The 21,491-nt window shown below is 36.6% G+C and overlaps 1 protein-coding gene across 4 annotated transcripts; it reads right to left on the bottom strand.

Moving 5' to 3' along the window:
• Positions 1-1,117: 1,117 nt before the first annotated feature.
• LOC108039045 (serine/threonine-protein phosphatase rdgC) lies at positions 1,118-21,041 on the bottom strand. 4 transcript variants are annotated; one of them, XM_044461646.1, is made up of 13 exons: positions 20,994-21,041; positions 12,166-12,910; positions 7,239-7,366; positions 6,919-7,000; positions 6,418-6,542; positions 6,195-6,362; positions 5,930-6,133; positions 5,438-5,587; positions 5,310-5,375; positions 5,069-5,254; positions 3,512-3,919; positions 2,912-3,011; positions 1,118-2,851 (listed from the first exon to the last, which is right to left on the bottom strand). In XM_044461646.1, the coding sequence occupies exons 2-13, from the start codon at positions 12,431-12,433 to the stop codon at positions 2,496-2,498; spliced, it is 2,241 nt and encodes a 746-aa protein (XP_044317581.1). In that variant the 5' UTR covers positions 12,434-12,910; positions 20,994-21,041; the 3' UTR covers positions 1,118-2,495. The 4 variants fall into 4 exon arrangements, with proteins under 4 accessions (XP_044317581.1, XP_044317583.1, XP_044317582.1 ...); XM_044461648.1 differs by lacking the exons at positions 12,166-12,910; positions 20,994-21,041 and adding exons at positions 7,857-8,008; positions 8,542-8,592; XM_044461647.1 differs by lacking the exons at positions 12,166-12,910; positions 20,994-21,041 and adding exons at positions 7,857-8,008; positions 8,390-8,586.
• Between the last annotated feature and the right edge of the window lie 450 nt (positions 21,042-21,491).

The following is a 21,491-nucleotide window of genomic DNA, read 5'->3' on the forward strand; positions in this document are numbered from 1 at the left end:
GTACTCCTCCAAATTAATAGAATCCTCGGCAATAACGCCAAAAATGCTGTGCAAAGGACTTCATGGATTAGGTCCTGAGTGGGTGCCCTTAAAACAGGATTGGAGTAATCGCTGGTGTACACTTCCCGAACTATTTACAGAAGAGTTTGCGAAGCGAATCCATGATTTTGAAACTCGAAACAGTGATGTCTTCGTGGTGACATTTATGAAGTCCGGTACGACGTGGATGCAGGAGTTGTCTTGGATTCTACTGAATCAAATGAATTTTGAAGGAGCTCGAAACAGTCATTTAATGAAACGAAGTAGAGTAACACATTTTAAATTTAGGAAAATAAAAAAATTTACCAAAATAAATTAAAAAATTAATTTACTATAACATCTAAAAAGATGCTAATATTAAAATTGAAATTACAACTTATGTATTATTGAACGGTAACATATTAAAAAAAACTATGCGAATCCTTGAGTAAATGTTTACTTATAGTTGTACCATTAATTGAATTTAACCCAGTTTCCTACACTACATTAATTTGTATATGATTAAAATACTATTTGCACACTAATCAATTTTGTAGAGAGTCTGCACCTAATCCTTCGACTTTGGATTCTATAGGAATGTGCGATAAAATTAAATGAAATCACCGATTGATTAAATCCCATTTGCCGTCGCAGCTGTTGCCCAAAGAAATATGGTCGCAAGGCCAAAAAACCAATCCGATGGATGTTGTGGTTTCCACGTATCACTATTTTTGGGATTGTTGGCTCTTACAAGGATGAGTTAAGTTCTGAGAGCAAGGAAAAAATGAATAAACGGACACACAACTTTTTGAAAGAATACGGTATTGGTGAAGCTGATATTTTCGCACACTTATAAATTTAGTATTTAATTAATTGTGCTTAAAAAATGCTACTAATAACAGGGATTAGGACTTAAATAATATTATAAGTATATATATTATTCTTCAGATCTACACCAAAGTCGAAGTTTGTCCATATGAACGTCGAAATTTCGGAAACTATAAGATTCGAAGAATTCAGATTAAGATGCCCTGCCAGCAAAAATTTGTTTTAACTTACCAGTTAAAATAAAGTACAACTGAAATAACAAGAAATAATGTAGATTGTATATTATTTCAACGTTTTTATTAATAAAGTTTCAGGAAAATAGTTTGTCTATCGATGAAATGTGGATCAAAATACAAATAGGGGGCAGGTGCATGCTTATAGTAGATATACATAGGTAAAATGTTAATTGATAACTAGCATAGTATTTCATTATTAGAATGCCAGCGATTGGCTAAATTTTTTGGTCCTGTAGTGCCTGTTGAGAAGCGTTTTTGTTTAAGTTTGTCAAAGGTACTCGATTACAATTATGTGAATACATTATTACTTAAGTAGATAAGGAGCAACTACCAATCTCCCACAAACGACTTAATCTAAGGTAACTTTTTTTATTAACGGATACAAAGTGTTGGTAATATAAAAGTTTGTTATTGCGTTCTTTGAGGTTAAATTTGTTTAATATAATTACTTTTATTGTACTATAGGTACAATAGGTAAAAATAACAGGCATTAAACTTCATTATTTTAACAACTGCAAATTATGAAGTTAATTTTTCAAGCACTTTCAGAATTGCAATTAAATACTTGTGCCAAAGCATGGTCCATGTGAGGTATGTATTTTATATAATTTATAGCATTTCTTTTCAATGCTTACTTACTAAGTAGAGTTTATAAAACGCAGAGTGGTTCGAAAGCATTCTATTCATTTAGATTTTAATCCGAGATTTATACTCGTTTAATTTTGATTAATATCAATTTAAAGCCATAGAATACATTATAAGAACAGAGATGAGATTTTAGATATAAGTGGTTCAAGAATGTCTTTTACTTTACATGTAATTTTTTAAAAAAATTTAGAGCTAGCCGTAGTAATATATAAATTTTAATGTTGATCCCTTGGGCTGAAACTTTGTTAGTTAAATAAACAATTAATATGTTTGTTGTTTGTTTTAATATAAAGCGCCTGACATCTGGTTGTATTACTTCGAGATAACAATCTTTATTTTTACTATATATGTTTCTAGTATTTTATAACGTTTTTAATTACTTTATTAATACAACTTGAATATAGCTTACAGAGGAGTGCATAACAGGTTATTTTAATCATATATCTTTTAAATCAAAAGCGTAAGGGAATGGCCGTTAGACTTGCAAAAAATGTAGTGACTTTGCCAGTCAGTACTTTTGCTTTCGCAGAGATCTCAATATAAATCTTTTTTGCCTCTTAATATGTTAAAATATTTGGTAATTTCAACTTGATCTTTTCCGAGTAAATTACTTCACTAAACTGTTAACAGATGCAATACATTCTATATATTTAATTGAAGAGTTAAACAAAAAAAAAGGTGATATAAATGCTTTATGTGAACCAAAACTTTTTCGAAACTACAATTGTGTTAGTGCCTTGCGGATCATTGACTTTTGGATCTGGCTTATGACTTCTTAGGATCAATAACCTTGGCCTCGCAATCCGTGGGATCGATGTCGTGCTCCACAACCAGCGTATTCTTTGAGATCTTATCAGCCAACAAGGCCACGGGATCTGAAGCGGTTTTGGCTATGGCCGATCGTCCAGTTGAGCGCCTCCTTATGTTCTCGTCCTGCTGCTCTTTCCGGTGCAGATCACTCAACCGGAATGCCTCCAGGAATTCGTTCAGATCCACTTTGCCATCTCCATTCAGGTCCATCATTCGGCACTTCTCCAGCATCTCTGCCTTCGAATAGGCACCTGGCATATGTGCCACCAGCAAATCAATAGCAGTTTCGAACTCATCTAAGGTTATTTCACCTAGAATATGTCATATTTTTAAATTGGTATCCAAGGGGTTGCATTTACCTACAAACTTACCAGAATTATCGGCATCAATTATATTAAAAATGGCCACTAAGCTGGCTTTGTTGGCATATAAAGCGTCCATTACCGACATGCCATCGGCCTCAGCTTCGAGCTAAATTAATAATGGAAAACAATTAGATTATACTTTAATTTAAGCGAAACTTTTTAGAAATTACAATGTTTTCATGGCGGAAAAGTTGTAGGATAGATAATTGGCCAAGTATATAAAAATATGGTTGAAATCGATTGAGCTATTTCCAATCATTGAGCATTGAAAGATTAGGATTTTATTTTATTAGTTTTGCTATTTCTATACGAATTGGCAATTATGTCTAATTAATGAAAAACATTTGGAAGGAGTCATATGTAAATATTAAGTGCATATGTGGGGGAATAAGCTTATCTCCAAGATACAGAAAATAAAATGTAAATGATTATATTCAAAACAAAAATAAATTAAATTAAATAATGTATATATACATAATGTATAATGTAAAATATGTGTTTACACATTTAGTGTGTTTACACAGTTAAGGTACACACTTAGGTAAAAGTATCTAGGTATTTGCCAGCAGTGTAGATTTGTGAAAATAGAACCAGTTGACTACTCACAATTACATCCGTGTCTAACAGATCCAGTGTCCTGTTGTAATTAACTTTCTGGCTATCTGTTCCCGGGGCTAGTTTGTCGCGAAGCAGTCGCCAGGGCAGTCCTAACTTTGTGACCTTCTCCATAACCAGGCACCAATTCGAAATGGATATATAGCCACTGTCCTTGGGATCGCACCTCCTGAACTCGTCCTCCAGTTCGTCACGGTGATCCCGCATTCGCACCGCCAGTTCCTTGAGTGCCGAACTCTCCACAATGCCCATGCGTTGTTTGAAGGACAGTCGCTTCGTTTGAGACGCCGCCGATATGTACTGCACGAAATGGGGCATCAGCTGGTTGTTCAGGCGGATGTAGGCGCCCTTGTTGGATCCAATGGCATAATAGTTCGACGCCGAGAAAATTGTGATTATCTGCGAGTGGTAGGAGCAGAATTAGGACACAGTTTGGGTTGTTAAAAAATGTTTATTATAAATAAATGAATAAATAAATAAATAAATAAATAAATAAATAAATAAATAAATAAATAAATAAATAAATAAATAAATAAATAAATAAATAAATAAATAAATAAATAAATAAATAAATAAATAAATAAATAAATAAATAAATAAAGAAATAAATAAATAAATAAATAAATAAATAAATGAATAAATAAATAATATATGATATTTATTATATTGCCTTACACAATTTACGACAATTTACTTCAGAGATGATAGTTTAAACTCCCTGATTGAAAACATTATGGTACAATTTTTTTTAAAGAGTAAATTAACTTCTTTAATTTTTTATACACCCTGTAGATATTTGTTCTTTAATATAGATTGTAGAACTCGACAAGGCTGTAATTGCTGGATAAAAAATACACGTGTAACAACTGAAAATGCATATTTTCCCTTATGATAATGTTTATAGCATGTATGGATTAACCTGTAGACTTAGTTTAGTAGTGTTCTTTTTCACCTATTTATTGTTAAATTAGCACATGTCCCCTGTCTAGATTAACAAATATATAAAGCGTGTATGGATTACATTTAGTTTTGTAAGCCAGTGTTATTCATTTTATAAATAAAAAACATGCAATTATATATTTTTTTCTAATCAATGTCTGCAATGGGATTCTGCTCAAACTATAAATTACCTTAATAATTTTTCTTCTCACCTAACAAATTATTGCAAATTATTTTTTTTAACAAACACATTAGCATCCCCATTTAATTAATGGGCAATACTACAAAATTCACTAAGCTGGCACATGTCACCTGTCTAGATTAACAAATATAATCAATACACTTAATAATTATTATTCAACCGCAATATTCCAATTAGCCACTAATTCACTATGCATGTAAATTGCAATTGCATGGCTGACAAGTCAAAGTAAGTGGTAAGGGTAATTTAAGAGGGCACGACAACCTCAGCTTAATGAGAGAAATTAAGATACTTATGTATACTAAATCGTACTAAACTGTGCAAATTTACTTAAATATTCTGGTCATGTGCCCCCAGTATAAAAGAAAAATCAAGTAAAAGACATATTTTGTAATACATATATTCACCTTATTGTCATGCATAAACTCATGACCATTGGGCTTGCATTCGTGGGACCGAATGACGTAACTGAGTCGATGTTTCTGGAGGAAGTTGTCAGTTACGTCTGGTCCAAACCAAACACCAGCTCCTCGCAAAGTGTTTGGAACACAACCCATCGTGGCCTGCGGATCGCTCCACATAATGTCGAAGATCTAAAGTATCACTTGTTAGAAATATGTACCTATTTAAGGTGTTATCCCGTATTACCTGCTGCCACTCGGTTTTATCTAGTGGTTCGCCATCCGTAAGTGGAGGCCGCAGAATAGACACATACTGCAAGTGGGTGAAAGGAAATGTTAAAAACTGAATGCATATTTATGGGTTGCACAAATTACCTTGCCCCTGTCAATACTTTTGATAAGATCCAGACTTGTGCTATCCGAGAAACCTCCATGGACGATTAGCACTCGACTATTGAGAACGGAGCCAAGGGGAAGCCATCGGTAGACCTCGTCGATGAAGGCCAAAATGCGCTTATGATTTCGCTAAACGTGAGATACACAGAAACAATAAGTCTTATTTATCAAAAATAATACAATTTTAGAACTATAATATTTAAGATATATTGTATTTAAAAAATATAAAATAGTTTTTATGAAAACTTATAAAAAAATTTCAAAAAACTAACTAAGTTTTGATTTAATTAAATATCACTTGATTATTCAGACTTTTTAATGATAATTATTTTAATAAACTAACAATAATTTTTGACGATATTTGAAAATATTAAATAGTTATTTTCGGTCAGGCACAAATGGATGCTCAGTTTTGGTATCGTTTTGCTCTGTGTAGAGGCGGCTAAGCCTCTTTAAAGCTCATTTACTTACAGGGTACTTGCTTTCAACCTCCCGAATGAATCCATAGCGGGCATTCATGACGCTGTCTTCGTGGTTGCCCCGATTGAGGAAAACTGCCTGGGGAAAAGCCAAGTAGAGGGAGAGCAGCAGCAGCAGGACCTCCAAGCCCCGCTTGCCCCTGTCCACAAAGTCGCCATTGAACACGTAAGGATTGGAAGATGAGGGAAGACCGTTCTGTTAGATATAATTTATTAATTATTGTTAATCATAAACTAACTTTAAGAGCAATCCCTACCTTATGTAGCACCACAAGAAGATCGTCCAGTTTTCCGTGAAGATCACCACAGACCGTAACCTGTTGGGAAACAGCCGTGGACACCGGGGAAATATTGGGAAGCTGCTTTAAGGATTTGGCTGCCTCACGTAGAATTAGCGCCACATATTTTGGATGCAATCGGTTACCCTATAAATTACGGAATTTAGTATTGTAAAAGTTGAATCCAACATACAATTCTCACCCTTTTCTTGCGGAAGACGTCAATCAATAGATCGATATGGTTTTTTCGTATTGGCAACTCAATTTTGGCATTCACAATTTCCCCAAACTCTTCAACGAGGTCGTCCTTTTCTTCCAAAACGGAAACTGAAAACAAGAAATTAAGTTATTCACCCCAATAAAGTCATACTAAACGAAATCTGTGTCACTGATAAATTAATAATTACCAAAAGAAGTTATTTAATTGCTTATACAAAAATTAATAAAGTCAAACAATGTAAATAGACTGAGGAAAATGACACGTATATACCTATATATAGTTTATGTATGCAATACAAGTCTATAAATAAAACTACGCATGTTTGCACTTAAAACAATTAAATTTTACAGTCTAAAAGCAAAAAAATAAAATCGCTAGTAAAATTATTTTAAAACAAGAGCACAATACTCAAAACTGTTTATTCTCAATTATGTAAGACAATGTAAAACTCTTTCAAATTCTTTGGGATCAAGCAAAACTCACCGTGAGCCGATCCTTGGTACTGGTTCTTCCTGCCCGCAGCCTGGGGCATGTGCTTAATGAGGTCATTGAAGAATTTGTATAGCTGTGGCAGAACAGAGGGAATGAAAGTAAATTAGCACAGAGTGGGTCAACAATGCTTCGACGTGGCTGCACTTGCGACAAAGTTTCACGGCTGAGTTGATTGCTATCGACTTTTGAAACTCTACAAATGCACTCGCCTGACGTCGTCGAGGGTTCTTGTGGCTTTGGGGGGCTCTTAAGCTTTCTGCGGCGCCTTCGCCTATAAATATAAGTGAATAGCCATAGACTGCCCCACTCACCTCAGCCTGGTCCTGTTCGCTGGCGTACTCCAGGTTCTGGAAGATCTGCCAGTTGCAACGCCTCTGCATTTCGCGACGGGCCTGATGCCTGCGATACCATTTCTGGATGAATATTGCTGCTCGGATGGCTGCAAAATATTCAAAAAACATGTTCAGACTCTACTCGGGGACCAATAAAGAATTTTACGGGGGTCTAAAAACATCGAGGTCGACCTGCATGGGACGAGTAATATGCAACATTTCGAGACTTTGTTGTGGTCAATCGAGCCACTAGCTGTTTTGGCTGCCAATTTTCCCCTCTGACATTTTCGCCTCGGTCGCTTATTACTCTCAGTACAGCACAGTACACTTAGCGAAATACTCGTTTTAATCTGGGATTATTAGTCGGGCAGGATTCAGGGGGGCGGGGGACCAGGGGACTCGAAATGATTACTCCCACAAAGTACTTGCCGTTCTCATCCATTTTGATGCAAATTTATTCGTCTGCTATTAACACAATGCTGAAAACGTCAAAGACTGTGGCAAGGGATGGGGCTGATTGGGGTTTTTCGGGCTAACAACTGATTAACATTTACGCAGCTATAATTATTTTTTGTGCCGCTTAAAGTCTTTACACACTTGTCTCTAGGTCTGGTGGCGAAGGCTGCGCTCTATTCTTTTTCAAATTTATGCAACCCATAAGACGGGGCTTTTATTAACGCTTCGACATCCGCTGAAAACTGCTATCCGGCCGTTAATATTATATAATTGGGGTTCACAGAAATACCGAACTGAAACGGGTGGACGATGAATATTCGAGTATTTTAGATTAAGATTTTCAATTTAACTTTGTAAAATTAAAGTTATTCAATTATGATTTTGCACTTGGAAATAATTTTCTTTAATTATTTTTCAAAAACTTTAAATTAAATCACTCAAAATATAAAAAGACAAAAAGGTAATGCGTTCTTTGGGAAAATTTAAAAGCCGAACATCTATTTAAGCTTGTCCAAAAAATATTGACTAGCCATTAATAGTCCTTTGATTCAATTATCTTTGCTATTCCATTTTCACGGGACTTTAGTCACATCAAATTTACAATAAAATTATTAGTTTTTACGTGCAACACATTTTATTGAATTTATCAAACGATTTATTTAAATAGAACGAACGATGGTGAAATTGCACTATGAAGAAGCATAAAGAAATGAGTTTAAGTCCAATTTCTGCAGAGTATATTTTAAATGTGCATTTATAGACAACTTCAACCGAAACTTAAACTTAAACGAAACAAGACTGTCGACAACGAGCTGTTTTGTCTGACATTTTACATTTGTCCGCACACACTTGAAACTAGATAGACGCCCGACTGAAACTGGAACCTAAAACTGCTCATTTCGAACGCGATACCCACGGCCTGCATTCGGTTTTCTGTGCTTAAACGTTCTTTTCCAACTTTTTCCACTCACACAATGGGCCAAATTGATGATTTTGCCAGCACTTTTGAATGGTAAAATTGGCTAAATTTAGAGGATTTCAAATAAAAAAGTGTATACAAAATTATCACAATTTAATTATTATAGACATTATTTTCATATTTGTAGCAAGCTTAAAGTCTTAAACTGCAAAATTGCATTTTTCAGTTAAATACATTTTTATACCCTTGCAGAGGGTATTATAATTTTGGTCAAAAGTGTGCAACTTAGTGAAGGAGGCATCTCCGACCCTATAAAGTATATATATTCTTGATCAGGATCACCTCCTGAGTTGATATAGCCATGTCCGTCTGTCCGTCTGTCCGTCTGTCCGTCCGTCCGTCTGTCCGTCTGTCCGTCTGTCCGTCTGTCTGTCCGTCTGTCTGTTTCTACGCGAACTAGTCTCTCAGTTTTAAAGCTATCGAATTGAAACTTTGCACACACCCTTCTTTCCTTTGCACGCAGTATATAAGTCGGAACGGCCGGGATCGGACGACTATATCCTATAGCTGTCATATAACTGAACGATCGGAAATGCCATAACTTTGGTGTTTGTAAAGTTAGGAAGTTGAGATTTTCTATAGGTTTTATTTTTGGCCAATCAATCTGACCTACCGAATTTCATGAGAATCGGCCGACTATATCTTATAGCTGCCATATAACTGAACGATCGGAAATGCCATAACTTTGGTGTTTGTTAAGTTAGGAAGTTGGAATTTTCTATGGGTTTTATTTTTAGCCAATCAATCCGACCTATCAAATTTCATAAAGATCGGCCGACTATATCCTATAGCTGCCATATAACTGAACGATTGGAAATGCCATAACTTTGGTGTTTTTAAAGTTAGGAAGTTGGGATTTTTTATGAGTATTAAAAATGCATCATATGAATAATTTTGGAGAATATAATTTACAGAGTATTCAGCAAGGGTATATCAACTTCGGCTCCGCCCGAAGTTAGCTTTCCTTTCTTGTTAATCTTATCGTCATTCAAAAAAAGGTCGAAAAACTACAATATTTTGATCAGAATTTCAATCTGGAAAGAGATTCCTGTAATTCATTTACTGTAAAAAACTAAGACGAATGAAATGAATGGCATTTCTTGCAGTCGTTTTGATATTTTTCTTTGGAAAATTCGTTTGAATTTTTGTCAGATTATCACTATCATTATTAGTACTGCCGTTTGCTTGCTATGTCGTATGTCCTTGTTACGAAAGATTATGGACAACTGAGGTAATGTAGCCATTAAATGTACTATCTTTCGTAACAAGGACATGACTCCCGAAACATCCTATGTCCTGTATTTGCCAGCAACTTTGTCAGAGCCTTCCCACTGTGCTTTCCCCAATTACCGAAACATTGGTCTGGGGTGGTGGCAACCTTTCCCTTTTCCCATTTGCGTCCACGTCCGCGTGCTTGTGGGTTAATTTCTGCCTGCGTGACTGGCTGGGTCTACTATATGTTTATGTATACACCCTATATAAGTTGGTTGGCAGTCGGGTTTTCACTAATAGCCAGCTGTCCAGCCAAGGCGGCTGCTTGAGGTTTCTTTTTGTTTGCTCTTTCCTTTGCTTATATCGTGTCTCTGGCTGTTTAGATCCACCTCAACCTGCACCGTTTGTATGGCAAATTGGAACAATAAATAAAAGTTAGCGCAAGCGCCGGAACACAAACACTAACAAAGGAGCTAAGTATTCAAAAAGCCGGGGAAGGGCCAATGCAACTGCAGTACAAGGTCCCCAAAAGTCTTTACTTAGTAGCCCACTACAAGAAACCCAACTTCTGCCACAAACTCAAATAGCTGACATAGTAATAAAGTTGCGCTTTGCTTAACCCACTTATTATGCATTCGGGACACATGGTAATTGAATGTGTCAACTGTCCAAGTACATGATCAAATTTAGGGAAATTTGACAGCAATTAAAGTAATTTACTTTAATTTACTGATAGAATGCACTTCCAGTTCTATGGAGAGGAAATTAATAAAAAATAATATTTTAGAAAAGTGAAACTTTTTTTTAAATGTTTCCCAGGGTAAAGATTCTAAGGGTGCCGAAGATATTCAAACGGGAACCGTCGGAAGTTATTTCAGTGTGAGTTGCCTCAAAACTATTGTATAATTTATTAAAAAGGGTTTTTTCAATTTTTTAAATATTAGTTGGAAGATATTTGTATGGAAACTCTGAACAATAATCTGATTTTGGCAACAGTTTTTCATTCTGTGGCTAACATATTACTTTAAAATATATCCTGGGTGATTTGTTTATGTATTTTTGGCCTATTTAATGTCACTCAAGAAGACCTAGAACTTAAAGACTCATCAGCAGATTAGTATAAAAAACCTGTGTGTGGACAAAGTTTGTAGTCCTAAGATAATAATGCCCTTTGAATATTATTCTAGAATAGACCTGGCTATTTAGAAGACTTTTCTGTTTGGGTATTTACAGAAAAGGGGTATTCGCCATAGGCAGCTTTTGCTATGTGAAACCCAGAGCCCTAGTAACTGGATTAGGTTAGTAGCAATTGTAGGTTTCATTGCCCGTTTCGCACAAATCCCCATTAACTAATACCGGTAAAAGTACACAAAGTAAAATCAAGTGTTTTAGATGTGTGACATATATTTACTTATTATCGATCTCCAACTCTTAAAGGAAAGCATACTTTTTTGCGCTACTGGACAAGATTTAAATTCTAAGAAAAGTTAAGTTTTTATCATTCGGTAAAAATTGCTAAAAAAAAAAGTGATCTTGAAAAACTATAGTATTAGTTCTTTAAAAAATGTATAAATAACTATATGTTTATCGTTATGTTTTCGTTTTCGACCAATTTATTTTAAAACAGAATAATCTTTTTTGATCTCATAGATGTCTTATTCACATCAAGATCTTTGTTGATATATGTTTTGAAGGTTCGATACCCTTCTTATCAGTCTACGATTTTTTAAAAAATCTGCGTTTTATGCAGTTGAAAATTGGAACAGATTTTAAAGATCCAGTATAGAAGTTCTTGCTGATCAAAAATATATTGTCATAATAGGATTGAAACCACTTCCGCAATTAGCTAGTGATTGGTGTATTCTTCTTCTGATCTTTCACTGTCCACTTTCTTCGAGTGCTTTGAGTAAAGATTATCCGTCCTGTCGGGGACATCGGTTCTTATAAATATATAGCATTACTATAGGATTTAAAACACTTTTGGAATTAACGAGAAATTATTAAATTCTGGTTTCGTATACCCTCTTATAATCTCTCACTATTCACCTTCTTCGAGTGCTCTAAGTTAAGGTAATCCGCCCTGTAAGGGACATCGGTTCTTAATACAATATCTTCGTTATAGGATTGAACACACTTTTGCAATTAAGGTGAAAATATTTCATTCTGGTTTCGTATACCCTCTTATGATCTCTCACTATTTACCTTCTTCGAGTGCTCTAAGTTAAGGTAATCCGCCCTGTAAGGGACATCGGTACTCACTCTTTTCGGCCCGCGAGGCGCTCATGCCCCGGAGCGGTTTGCGGAAGTGCTTGCACCAACCTCGCCGCTGGAAGAGCTGCAGCAGACTGGAGGCCCTGGTGCTCGTCTGCGCGGCGGATGACTGCGGCTGGCCGTTGGGGCCCAGCGTCTGCATGCTGGCGCCCACGCGCTCTATTTCCGACGAGCGGCACGAGGAGGCGTCTTCCACGGAGGAGCTGCGCCGCTTCCCGTCATCGTCGGTGCGCAGGCACACGCAGCTGCGTAGCATTCCGGTGGACTTAGTAACCCAAGACGTGACCCCAGTGCCTCCTCCTCCTCCTTTCTTCACCTGCCTCCTCACTGGGATCCACACATGGGTTTGGGTGAGGGTGTGGGTGTGGGCTTGGGTTTGGACTTGGGTTCGGGTGCGGGTCCGGGGTCTTGGGGCCAAGAGGTCCGCCTTATGTCACTCGCCTGACAAGGTAATATAATTTGCCCGCCAGCCAGCTCATGGGCCAGCGCCTTGTTCGTCCTTCAAATGGCTGACAGTTGCTGGATGAGAGATGGTATAGGGGCTCTCGAGGGGCTCTCGAGGGGTCTTGAGGGGTCCGAGAAGTCTGACGTCTGACGCTGGCTAGTCGCTCGTCTCCAGCTCTTAATGCAAATTGATTTTATTTTCGCGTAATTTATTCATTTCGCTGTTGCTGATTGCGCCGCTCCTCATTTTTCCATTGTGCAAAATCCGCGTCTTGAATTGCTCTCTCAACTGCAAAAGTAAATTATAAAGAAACATTTGGCGAAAGTGATTTAAATATTGTCGAATTTTAGTCACAGGGAAAGAATGGCTAATCCTGTAGATTAGCTGCACATATCAAATGAAAGCAAATGTAACTTGGAATTAAGCTTATCGTGGAAAGCCAAAAACCCTGCACATTCATTATTGCTTACTCAACCACGATGACGTGGTACACCAACACCTGATTATAATTATTGTTTGTTTTGGCTATTTTGTGACCAACTTGATTGTGGCTTATACTTAGGCTATAATTACATGAGCAATTCTTAGTTAATGGCCAATGTAATAGCAAATGTAAATTTCCTTAATTACGTTTACATGACTCGAATCACAAGTCACATCTGGCAATAGACTTAATAGTTACGAAATAAATTAAAGAGGTTCCGAAAAAGATGAAAATTTAACATTATTATATCTCAAAAATTTTTGCCTAAAATAAAGTTTATATTTTTTGTGTTACCCAAACAATATGCAAATTATGCCCGACCTATTTCGCCCAAAGCAAGACCATGAAATGTTATGCATGCATAGGTGATTACTTGTAAAAGGCAGACAAAACATATGTAAAGAAGCCTTGATATAATGTATGGAATCAATTGACTGCTGCAGGCGAAGAATAGCTTTTCTGGTCAGGACGAATCGCCCCCACCTCCAGCATGTCCAGCATTTGTGTATCCTTTCTGCGGAGCTGTGGTTTTGCTATGAAAGAACCGCTCAACCGATACGCGACCACTATAGTATAGTTATGTATATAGGAATGCTCTATGCACGAGAACGGGTTGTGGCCGGGTGCCCGAGAGCCCGAGGTCCTTTGTCCTTTGTGCCTGTCAGCTTCTATGAAGCCAGAGCTCCCTTGAGTGGCTGCAGACAAACAAACCAATTTTCACCAATTGAGCCATAAAGCCACACGGTCAGACAGCTCCTACGTCCCACATCCCACTCCAATGGCAGGCAGATCCACCAAGTGTGAAATTATAATGCTAACCTGTAGCGGCACAAGGACCAAGGACCAAGGACCCCTTGGATGGGGGAGTCCTAAATATAAAGGCAGCGCGAAAGGTGCTATTGATTAATCGCTGGAAACATAGTGCCAAATGGAATAGCCAGGAATTTATTTGCCAGAAAGGCAATGTTTTCCGGTGAAGCTTTGCAGATGTCAACAATTTCCCTTAAGCGCTTATGCAGGCAAAAAAAGTAATTCACTTGCGAAATATAACGTTTCAGTAAATTAAATTTTATTTTCTAATAAAAACGTTGTCTTACAAGAATTAAATGAAATTAAAATACTTCGCATTTCGTATATAAAACATTAAATATATATTTGTCCTTAGGCTTTCCAAGTGTATCTTGCCATTTACATGATTTATAGTGTAAAAACCTTTCTTAGAACTTGTCCATATACTAATCCAGGTTAAAATAATTAATTTAATGGTTTTCTAAAATAAAACTAATTATATAAAATAATATTTCCAGTTATGTTTTGCTGATGCCAAAGCACATATTTTGTGCTTTGTCTCCGAATTTTCGGCAGTGGAATTAATTTGTTGTCAGCAAGTTTCATTTTCTCAAACTAATGCCATTTGTCGAATGGAAAAACTTTGTTTATTTTTATTTGCTGTTATAGATAAGAATATTTAACTTTAACGACGTGACTACAATTTCTTTTGAATTGATGGCCATGATTGCAAGGCCTTAACATCGTCTCTTTGAACTGTAATACTCATGCAAATTTCAATTATTACATTCTGTAGCCGAAGATTGAGGAACTTAGGAAAACACTTTACTCCCGCCCGGACGACAAAGAAATTGGCTCCTCAGGTGAAATGTTTTTTGGAATAAAATACAGAGAAGGGCCAATACACCCAACGCAGACATTGGCTGTGCTTTTTGCACTTTGCCCCAATGGCACTTTCCGCGGGAAAATTTCGTTAGGAAAAAATGTAAATGTAGCGGGAAAACCAGGCGAGAGGCTTTTATCGAAATGTAATTTGTCTAAAGTGAAAATGACTTATAGCTTAAATGGTTTAAATTCTTTAAGGATTTTGGGTCACTTTGTGGAACTGTGAAATTGAATATGGCTAAGACCCAAAATAATAAATCATTTGTTGGCGCAGGCTGGAAATATTTTAAAGGCCAGAGACAATAAATATATTTCGGATGTTGGCTGGACATATTAGACACAAATACTAAGTCCAATATTCTCGTATAAGGCATCATCATAAAATAATATTTTCGCTTAGTTATTTCGATTAGTCAAAAAAGTTGTACTTTAATAAGATGGCAAATAAGCAATTTAAGCCAATCCAGACACTTATTGATGACTAAAAAAAGTTAGTTAAAATGTCTCTGTATATTATGCATAATTCAGATTTACAATTCAACATTCTGATTTATAATGTTGGCATACAAATTATGCATTTTATTAAAACGGCTAATAATGAAACAAATTGTAAAATCAATTTATAAATTTCTTCAAATTGGTTGCCTAATTTTAAAAAGGCCAATTACCCATACTCTTCCCCTTTGAATTTCCCAAATTTTTCAAACTTTGACAACAATGGCATTGCAAACTTTGACTTAAAAAATCAGAAATATTCTCTGCTGCTTCTTACCTAAGTAAAATGGCAAATTAAGAGAACCACAAAATATAAGCCAATTGATGCAGTTGGCAGTGACAAAATAGGTTTTAGGCCGACTTGATCGATTCCGAGAATTCTTGGCCCATGGGCCAAGTCTATTTATTTCAATTACCACAGCCTAGTGGCCAATTTCCGGTTTCCGGGCTGCCGGCCGATGTGCGGGTGTCCTGGGTCAAGACAGCCAGATAATGAGATTATCCACCAGCACATTTGCAGACGGGAATGCGTTATTTGTCCATTAATCCCACGGCAAAAGCACAAGGCGAACCAACAGAAGTTGGCCGACAGAAAACGGACACTGGCTATAATGTAATGGGTCCTGCCAACTCATGGCGACTATCCCGTGACCACCCATTTTCCAGCATTTTCCCAAGTGCGTGTGTGGAGCGATCAAAAAATGATTGTTGGCCTGACTCAATTACGATAAATTGCACGTCAGCCTGTGTGACAATCAGCAAATTTGCCCGCATTTCAGTTCCGCAAACATCGCTCGTGGGAGGCCAGCAGCAATTAAGTTAGTATTTACTGAAGATAATGTTTCAAGTCGGAGGCGGTGCATAAATGTATGGGTAAACAACACTTCCTTTAATACCCAATATTGGTGGGGGGAATCCCAAACGATTGAGGGCGAAGATAAGCTATTTTGCTTTGTGATCAAAAAAAGGGAATTTATTTTTGATTTACCGAATATGTGATAAAATAAATTGTATGTTACAATTTTACACACCAGTAATCACATCGAGTTTTGCAATCTTTCAAAGTACTTATCTAAGAAACCGCATGTAAATGCTAGTAAGCCAGTGATTTTACATAAATCATACTAAATTATGCCATAATAATGGACAAAAGTTTAAGTATCAACAATAATATGGCTTATTGTAAGGTCAATGTTTATTTTGTGAGTAATGTCAAATATGTTACAAAATCAGCAGTTAGCATGTGGCTTACAATTGAATTAAACATATTATTGTGAATAAACCTATTTAGCTTTCACCTTTATGGTTGGATTAAAAAACTGAAAAACTATGAAACTTAAATCTTTAAAGCTACTTTTGGTTTTCCGTGAAATCGAACCAGTATGTTTTATATCTAGCACATGAATTATTTGGTAGCTGATATTGAAAATGTTTCCAGCAATTTGGTTCAGAATTAATATATATTACATTTAGCAAAGTTCACTTTAAAAGTTACTCGATAAATACATTAAGAGTGCTATGAATTTGTGTTAATTTTTCAGAGTGCCTTGCTAATATGCTTAAATTTTCCTCTCAGAAATAATTGAGCTAATTATCGGGACTCACAAGGTCAGTCATCAAATTTGTTTACTCAAATTCTTCGACAGGTAATTTAGTTTGCCTACGCTTTTAATTAAGTTGCCTCAGTAAATTTGGTAGAGGGCACGTAACTGGTAAATGGTAGGTTAACAGGCAGGATGTGGCAAGGACCTGCAAGGATCTTTGGACGCATCACGCACTGCCCATAAAGGTATTCCGTTCAATTTTGCAGTTTTACTGCCGAAGTCTCTTTTGGGAGGGCCCATTAACAGGGCTGCGAAGGTTTTAACGACTTTGAAATGATGTCAGCTCGGATGCTGATGTTCGTCATCGTTAAGGGCCGATTTGTTCTTTTTATTTATAAACCAAATTGGAAATTAACGCAGATTGGGCGTCGGGAGCCGACACCTACAGCCATATGGACTAAAATTTGCAGCCAGCTGTGAGAACCATGATTTATTCACCCTAAGTACACTCAAAAAAGAGTGCCTTAAAGCATAACAAAAATACCATTTTGAGTAGGTGGACGAGAATGGTTTAAAAATGTACTGAAAGAGTATTTTTAAATATGTATAAGCTTGATTGCATCGTTTATGTGCGATTCGTTGAGTGAGGTTTTGAAAGAAAGCTTTTATTTTCTTTTTATATTTGATGACTACACAATTTGAAAAGGATGCTAAGGTAAGGGTAACATTTTAAGAGCTCTAAAACGAATTTGAACAGGAAAACGTTTATGACTTCCGTGCGATTATGTGCAAATGGACGGCAGTACTTGTTACTCGTATTTAATGAATCACAAACCTCAGCTGTATTGGCTGGAACTTTCATCCCAGTGTAGCTCAAAAAAGTGAACGAACACTGCGGCTTAATTGCCATGGAAAAGTATCCAAATACCGACCTGATGCCAACGCCACCGCCTTCGTTTTGGTTAACAAATCAGGCGTGAAAATGACGGCACCTTTCTCCGTGGGGATGGAAGCTAAACTGCTTAATTTAATCGATTTTTGCTAAGAGTCTTAAATTCCTTATCTTGTTTGGATAAACGAATGAAAGTATGGCGTTTTTAATGTTGGTAATTCGTCAGAAGGTACTCGGTTTAAATTCCTTCCGACTGCCTCTTAATATTCTGTCTATTTTAAGTTTATCTCGGCTAATGTGGCCAATTGGCTAGAAAGCATTTTGTTGAAATTCCTTCCAGTACTTTTAAATACCTTAACACAAAACTGGTATATTTACTTTAATTTCATTAAGTTATTCTTAAAGTTTCTTTACATGATTGGATACACAAATTGAACTGTTGCTAATAATGCTATTCTTTCAGAGCATCTTATTGACGTTACAGCTCTTTAAAAAGTAATTATTTAAGAGAAGTTGTATTGGGAGCTTAAACTTTTACAAATTTAATCAATTACGTAAATTTTGGTTTTATATATTTTAGATATATTAAATTTCGTATCTACCTTTTACAAGTCCTTAATTCAGATACATCCGTACTTATAGTCCCAAAGCATCTTGGTTAATAGCCTTAAGTTAATTGCTTTTTGGTTTCAGTCTGATTCCCGTGGACTGGCAATGAAACTTTTGCACAATCAACTTAATTCAAGTCGACGTTGCGGGGAAAATCGTACCGCAACTTTGTACCGAATTTAAATGACTCGAAGTTGGCATTTCGTGTTAGGAAAACACCAGAAAGAAGGCTACTTCAAGGAGCTGCTTTGGCACTGTTTCGGTCACCGTGGAAAACTGGGGATAAGCAAAAGGAAAGCCATAACAAAAAAAATTAAATCGGAAGTGGTGAGAAATTTTGGGGCTGCTGGCGTGTCGCCCCAAAAAGAAGCCGCCGGGAATTCGTGCGAAAAAATAAAAAGAACTCAACGGAACTGTGGGAAAAATAAACGAAATCACGAATATAAGTAAGTAAAATCCCGAGGAAACCCAGGGAGCGAAAGGAAAAGGCTGGAAATCAAATGCCAAACGTCAACGAGATTTGTTGCCTGTGCGGCACATAAAACTCATTCTCACTTTTACAACCTCTCGGAGGTGGGCGTTTGCTAATCTTCCGCCGGTCCGCCATCAATTGGCCCAAATCCGAGTGGGCAGGTTGCCCAAATTATGAGTATGGAACAAGAGAAGCGGGCACAAGGAAAAGGACCTAATAAATTCCAACTCGGATCCAATCCACAATCCAATTCATACGTGTCCGTGCGTCTGTTTTTATGAACACCTCAATATTTCGGGGTTATTTTTGTAAGGCAGCAAATGTCGTTCATTTTTAGTTGGTTGCTATTAGTTAAACCGGCAAGGCATATGGGTATGTAACAATAAACTTTCTTCTTTTAATTGGTGCACAAATTGAGCGCTATATTTTACACACAGAAGATTGGTTCTGTAAGAACCAATTGAATTGAAATAGAAAATAAAGTATATTAATGTTGGCTTTGCTGATAGTTTGACTAAAGTCCGTCATAAATAATGTAAAGCTGAAATTTACTAAATAAACAAGTTTGTTATAATTACACGTATTTATGAATTATAAATTGAAAATACCTTCGAACAACAAGACACCGTCAATGTAATTTTTACCGCACGGTAATGGTTTAAAAAAAAACCTAATATAATTAATTTTCGGGAAGGCAGTAGATTTATGAGATAATATATTTTAGTCACTAAGGAATTCTTTTAAATTTGTGCACACTTTGGAAGCCCACAGCTTTTTATTTACATTTTTCCCCAGTCTGCTCGGCAAAGTCTGTTGTTATTGCTTTCTCTTGTTTGTTTTAAAAACACTGCACTTGTCAGTCCTCATTTTCCTAAAAAGTTTGCCCCCGCCAAATGGGCAAAAGATAGGTCAGAAATATACATACTTATATCTTAACACAATACTTGTCGAGACATATACCTAGTAAATATACAAGCAAATGGATAAGTAGATTGTACAAATATTGCGTTTTCTCATGTGGAGAAAAAACCATAACTAATTCATATGGCAAACACCTTCGAATTGTAATGGAATCGTTTATTTATTATTAATTGGCTCCATGTCTTTTTTCTTCGTCTGCTAGCTGTCATCACCTTGCGCATTTCTTTTTTGCTCTTTATTTCCATTTAACCATTTCTCCTGGTTGTCTTTTTCTAGACGGACATGAGTACATATTTTAAAATTCATTTTTACACAGAAAAAAATATTTCAATCTCAGAGTCTTTAATAAATATTTCAAAAGGGCTGAAAAACTTAATATATTACAATATATGACAAAGTTATATATATTTTTGTAGATATTAAAAGAGATTTTAACGAAAAGGTTAACTTTTCTTTAGGAGTGTAGTTGAAATGGACGACTATTTATTTTAATGATTTAAACTCAATTATAATACGTATGTGCAGTGCTAAAAATATGCATTAAAATTGAACACGATTTAGATGGTTAAGATCTAAAATAAATCTGTAAAAGAAGATTTTTCATGTTTTTTAAAATTATATATCGGGCTCAAAAGAATCCTTAAGATACAAATACCTATTTTAACTGTGGTTTTAAAACTGATTATTTTTTATATATAATATATAAGAAAAGTTTTTTTTGCCCAGATTTATAGACATTATTTTGCAGAGTGTACCAGTGATAGATGTACTTCTTATATGTATATGGAACGTTTGGGAATGCACATTCGCATGTGTTTTTGAGTGCTACACATCCGACGGTCGATTTTAGTTTTCTGATCCCATTTAATGCTCGGAATTTGTTAGTAATTTTCCAAACGACACACTAAATTGAACAGCGCGAATAAAAAGCGATGCGGTTGAAAAGTTTTGGCATTAAGGATATGCTGCCGCCGTGGTGCTTCACGACCATTCAGTTTTGGGCGGCACAAGTGGCCGTAACGTGGAGGAGGCGTCAGCGTAAACAAACACAGAAATTTCATCGGGCCAAAGAGAGATAAACGGCGACGACAATAACGGCAGAAATATACACTAATACCATATAGAAAGCGGCAAAAGGCATTAAATGAAGCCACACACAAAAATGTTCTCGTGGTGACAGATATAACAAAAAGGCAAGAGGAAAGGGGCTGCGAAAGCATATGCTGCTGCTGTGAATCGGAAATAGCGCGTACTGAGCGGAGAGCATTACGTATACGTACGGGTGGTCGCGTTCCGTTATTCGGGCGTCCGTGGCGCGTGGAATACCGTTACAAACTGAACGCAGGCCACAAGCTCGGAAATCCTTTTTGGCCTCTGCCGCTGCCTTAGCCGCTGCCTCAGCCTCAGCCAGCGTCGCTGCCGCCCTCTCACTCTCTCATACTCTCACCATTTGTCGCCATGCTGCCAAAAGCAAAACAAAGAGCGATGGCCGCATCAGCTGATTGCCCCGTTTCATTGCCATTCCCGTTGCTTCTGCAGCGGAGGCTGCGCGCTGCTCTCTCGCTCTCTCCCACGCATTATACGTACACTGACAACAAAATCGAATCAAATAAGGTAATCTAGAAACCTTACTCACAATTAATTTAGTTTGATTTTGATGCTCATTGCACATTGCACAATTTATTCGAAAACCAATAACTTGATCTTATTTTTAATTAATTGCGCATAAATCGGAAGCCAAAGGCAACAGTACGTATGAGTGATACATTTTAAAGCCA

Source organism: Drosophila rhopaloa, unplaced genomic scaffold (assembly GCF_018152115.1).
Source record: "Drosophila rhopaloa isolate 14029-0021.01 unplaced genomic scaffold, ASM1815211v1 contig_47, whole genome shotgun sequence".
Taxonomy (NCBI): Eukaryota; Metazoa; Arthropoda; class Insecta; order Diptera; family Drosophilidae; genus Drosophila; species Drosophila rhopaloa.

Excerpts from the sequence above, each read along its gene's own strand:
- LOC108039045 (XM_044461646.1), bottom strand. The coding sequence starts at position 12,433 with ATGCTACGCAGCTGCGTGTGCCTGCGCACCGACGATGACGGGAAGCGG. Across the intron at positions 5,588-5,929 it reads AGGTTGAAAGCAAGTACCCT|CGAAATCATAAGCGCATTTT; the intron begins GTAAGTAAATGA and ends TCTCACGTTTAG. Across the intron at positions 2,852-2,911 it reads AATTGATGCCGATAATTCTG|GTGAAATAACCTTAGATGAG; the intron begins GTAAGTTTGTAG and ends GACATATTCTAG.